Source organism: Oryzias melastigma, linkage group LG9, assembly GCF_002922805.2.
Source record: "Oryzias melastigma strain HK-1 linkage group LG9, ASM292280v2, whole genome shotgun sequence".
Classification (NCBI taxonomy): domain Eukaryota; kingdom Metazoa; phylum Chordata; class Actinopteri; order Beloniformes; family Adrianichthyidae; genus Oryzias; species Oryzias melastigma.
This window is the reverse complement of record NC_050520.1, coordinates 7,775,142-7,779,557: the sequence shown is the minus strand read 5'-3', so window position 1 is coordinate 7,779,557 and position 4,416 is coordinate 7,775,142. Positions and strand designations below refer to the sequence as shown.

General features: G+C 41.1%; 1 protein-coding gene across 1 annotated transcript; it reads left to right on the top strand.

Moving 5' to 3' along the window:
• The first annotated feature begins 583 nt into the window (after positions 1-583).
• On the top strand, positions 584-4,126 carry dusp2 (dual specificity phosphatase 2). Its single transcript, XM_024274658.2, has 4 exons — positions 584-1,132; positions 1,285-1,406; positions 3,054-3,273; positions 3,511-4,126. Exons 1-4 carry the CDS (start codon positions 745-747, stop codon positions 3,726-3,728), a joined length of 948 nt encoding a protein of 315 aa, XP_024130426.1. The 5' UTR covers positions 584-744; the 3' UTR covers positions 3,729-4,126.
• The last annotated feature ends 290 nt before the right edge of the window (positions 4,127-4,416 follow it).

Sequence of the window (4,416 nt, the reverse complement as noted above, 5' to 3'; positions counted from 1 at the left end):
TTTAAGTTTTACCCATCCACAAATCTTAAATGAAATTTAAAATATGCTCATTAGAAAAAAATGTAAATAAAAGCTCATATTCCAGTAGATGCCGTAAAAATATGAGCATGACAATGGGAGGATAATATTATGTATTTTTTATCAGTATTTTAATTTACTAGTTGAAATAAATGGTTATGTTTAATAAACATATACATTTTTTAAATACAATACACACGCAAATCAAAAGGAAATGAAATGTCTTTAATCTCCCTGAGACATAAAAAGTAGACCGTTCGGAGCGCGGAGGGATTAGGCTGACCCGGCCCGTTTCCTCTGTCGTCGTTTCAGGGCCGTGTGGGAGGCATACACATATATTGTGATTAGACCGTCTCCGCTGGGAGGCCTGTTTTCACCGCGGCGTAACGTCCTCTGTCACCAAAACACCGGATAACCCCAAAGACCAGCAGAAAAACCGGCTCTGACGTCACTGCCCATATCGGGAGTGTCGAGCAGACCTTATTTGGTCGTTCCGCCTTGGTGTTGATACGCGGAAAACAAGGAGGAGCCTCGTGGCTCCGCCCCCTGCGCAGCTGTTATCAATGAACAAGTGAAACTATGAATCTAAAGCGGATTTAGACCGGCCTGAAAGAGAGTGCAAAGCTCTCCTGATACTTTCACACACATGCTCGTATAGGTACACGTCAATATTCATATTTTATTTCTATCTCAGGTGATAGTTTATTTGTTTTTCGCGTTTTAGTCATGATGTCAAACAATGATTTACTGGAAATTACTGGAAACGAGCTGGTCCACATCCTCAGGACCCCCCGGGACCAGTACACCTCTGACGGGTGTGTGGTTCTGGACTGTCGACCTTTCCTGGATTTCTCTTTTACGAGTATTTGCGAGTCCAGAAATGTCAACTGGAACTCGATGCTGCGCCGTCGATCCAAGAGCTCGGTAGTGGCCCTGGAGTGGCTCATCCCGGACAAGGCGCTGCTGGCCCGGCTGCGGGCCGGCAAGCTGTCCCCGGTGGTGGTGGTGGACGAGAGGAGCCGCTACCTGTCCGAGGTGAAGCCGGAGAGCGTGGCCCAGATGCTGCTCAGCGCCCTTCAGAACGAAGTGCATGCGCAGGTCTGCTTCCTGCAAGGTGAGCAATGCATGTCAGCATGCTTTTGGAAGCATTTTTTTTTTTACAAATCCTATTTAAATTAAAACGAAAAAGTAATATTTCTTTTACTAAATATTTTAAATGAGGATTATGGTGCTGCAGTTGAGTTCATTCACTGTGACCTCATTTAGGTGGATTTGAGGGATTTTCAGAGGCCTTTCCAGAGCTGTGCCACTGTTCTGCCAGCAGTCAGCTCTCTATAATGGAGCCAGAGCCAGCAGTGACAGGCCGGAGCACTCCTGCATATGATCAGGTAAGATCAATAACGACCTGACTTAAAACAAACAAAAACACACAAATTCCAGACTTTCTTTGCTGGGTTTAGCCAGCCCCACCATGGGGTGCAGGTAGAATACCAGGAGGTTCCTAAAATTGTTAAAAAACTATAAAATCATATCTGTCTATCTTCTCCTTTTTAATCTGTGTTTTTTATTATTATTAAAATGAAATAAAAAAATTCAATTAAAGGGAAAACATGCAATACAAACTTGAGTTGTAAACTAAAACATTAGAGAAACAAACAAAAAAATGAAAAGGTGACAGAAGAAAAACGTATATTGTATGCCCACTTTAGCAAATCAATTTCCAGGCTAGAGACTAGCACAAGTAGGACACCAGTTTGTGCTCTATCATTTACTTTTCCATCCATCCATCCTCTTTTTTTGGGTATGTTTTTTTATTTCTTTACACTGAAAAAGTGAAACGTTGGATCAATAAACAAAACTAGAAAAATTGCATTACCAGCGATGATGCTAGAGTGAACACTTTTTGCTGAATATGCTGGAGATATTTACTGTAAAAGCTATTTGGATGCTGCTAAAATTGCTAAAGGACTTAAAGTTGCAGAAATTGTGTTAATTGCACAAAGAGTTTGAAGAATTTCTTGAAAAATTGAAAAGATTGTGTAAAATTTTAAAATGCGTAATGGTATGAACTGAGAATTAGCCCAAACCTCAGTAGATGCCAAATTAGTTAGAAGCTAGTATTTTGCTCAAATGTTGGCTTAGCTCCTTAAAAGTTAAAAACTCAGTGGGTGCCAAAATAGCCAAAAAAATCTATCACGTTGCTAAAATACTATCTTAACTCAGAATTAGCCCAAAAAAACCTCATTAGATGCCAAATTAACCAAAAATGCTAGCATGTTCCAAAAATATTAGCTAACTCAAAATTAGCCTTAAAAGCCTCAACTTTCTGAACATTTTGATACCCATATTGTATTGGTTTCAAAGCGTGAAAAAAATTTGAGGTATTGCATTAAAAAAAAAAAATCGCAAAAATTGCGTAATATTTAAAAATTTTTGTGAAATTAAACAATAGCAAAAGTACAAGCATGCATTTCCTGAATATGCTGAATGTTTTTAATTGCATAGTTTGGATAAATTGCAGAAATTTGATGACTTGCCATTCTTTGACATGGGGCTAAAAAAAATTGCGTAAAATTGTAAAAACCACAAAATTTAACAAAAGCTACAAAGAGTATGAGCGATAATGTCCTTAACAAGCCGAATGTTTTGATACCAAGATTGCAGAACTTGCTGAAAGTGAGTTTTTACGTGACAAAAAACGTTCGGAAGCGAGAATTGTCCCCCTCCAATGCCTATACACTGTGATCACATGACACCAAGCCTCGCAATTTTGACAAACGATAACTTCTCAATTGTTTGTGACCAACATAATTCCAGTGGATTCTGAAGTGGAGAAAAGCAGCGTTCCCGCCGCTTTTCTCCACTTCAGAATCCACTGGAATTATGTTGGTATAAATGCTACGAGAAGTCAACGAACATCAACTTCTTTGTGTTAATATGTATCCAAATACCTCATCAGCCAATCTGAATTGGCTTTAATCACCATAACACATTAAGACCACATGAAACCAAGTATTCTTTCTTCCACGTTGCAGGACGGTCCAGTGGAGCTGCTTCCCTTCCTGTTTCTGGGCAGCGCCGTCCACTCGTCCCGCAGAGAGCTGCTGAAGGCAGCCGGCATCACCGCGGTGCTCAACGTTTCCTCCACCTGCCCCAACGTGTACGAGGGGGAGTTTCAGTACCTGCGTCTGACGGTGGAGGACACGCTGGCCGCAGACATCCGAGCGTGCTTCAATACAGCCATCGCTTTCATTGGTGAGACTCGTGTTCTTTCAGAGCTACTCTAAACAAATTGGCGTCATAGGGAATGAAACACCTAGGCAGTTTATGCTCCTTAATCCATTCGGAATCACTGGTGGACAAACACTTGTAATCTGGTTACAAAATAGGATTATGAGTTGCAAAGAAAATATCTGACACCAGTTTTTCTTTATTAGCTAACATTACTGATAAAGTTTGAGGAAATGCTGATCTTTCCATCTTTCCCCACAGACTCCGTGAAGCAGAGCGGCGGCAGGGTCCTGGTCCACTGTCAGGCGGGCATTTCGCGCTCGGCCACCATCTGCCTGGCCTACCTCATGCACACGCAGCGCGTCCGGCTGAACGAGGCCTTCGACTTCGTGAAGCAAAGGCGTAACGTCATCTCCCCCAACCTGGCTTTCATGGGGCAGCTGCTGCAGTTTGAGACGGATATTCTGTGTCAGGGGTGAAGACTCTGGCATGACGGGACTGAATCTAAAACAAAACGGGGAATTTGTTGCTGATGCAGCAAAGAGCGATGGGCACTGTGAAGCCTCATCATAAAAAAAACTTGTTATGAAAAGACTGATTCTGAGCCAACAGGTTGGAACGGAAGCAAAGTGATTTCCCTGAAGTGATTTCTCAGGGGAAAGATGTTCCTGCTTGTCTAGATTGTTGTTTGTGCCTTTTTTACTGGCAAAGTTTCTCTTTCTTTGTTTAAACTGAAGTGTTTTGAGTTGCAACCACTGACGTCTTTGAGAGACTCCTACAGCAATAAAAGAGCAAAGTAGTGATTTATGCTGGATTTAGAATGCACTAATTGTGTCACTGGAAGAAAAAGTGACACTGATTCATTGTAATGTAAATATTTTTTATTTATTTTTAGATTTATGAAATCTTTGACATGTGCTGCACTTTATACCTGCAAGTTTTGAGCTGTTTTTGCTGTTTTTTTTTTTCACTGAAATAAAACTTGCTGAAGAACTCTGAGCTGTTTACTTTGTAATTAACCACAAACGCCACAGAAGATTCCAGCTTTAGAAAACCGGATCAGTGGGTAATTGTATAACTATAACGACTCAAGAACCCGGCATCATAACTGTGTGGAAGTGGTTTCCCAAAGCATATCTTCACACACATATTTTTCACATTCAGCAG

What these genes read in the sequence shown, in the direction of transcription:
- dusp2 (XM_024274658.2), top strand. Translation starts at nt 745, where the DNA reads ATGATGTCAAACAATGATTTACTGGAAATTACTGGAAACGAGCTGGTC. An exon ending in GCAGGTCTGCTTCCTGCAAG is followed by an intron (nt 1,133 to 1,284) that starts GTGAGCAATGCA and finishes GACCTCATTTAG; the next exon opens with GTGGATTTGAGGGATTTTCA. An exon ending in GCACTCCTGCATATGATCAG is followed by an intron (nt 1,407 to 3,053) that starts GTAAGATCAATA and finishes TCCACGTTGCAG; the next exon opens with GACGGTCCAGTGGAGCTGCT.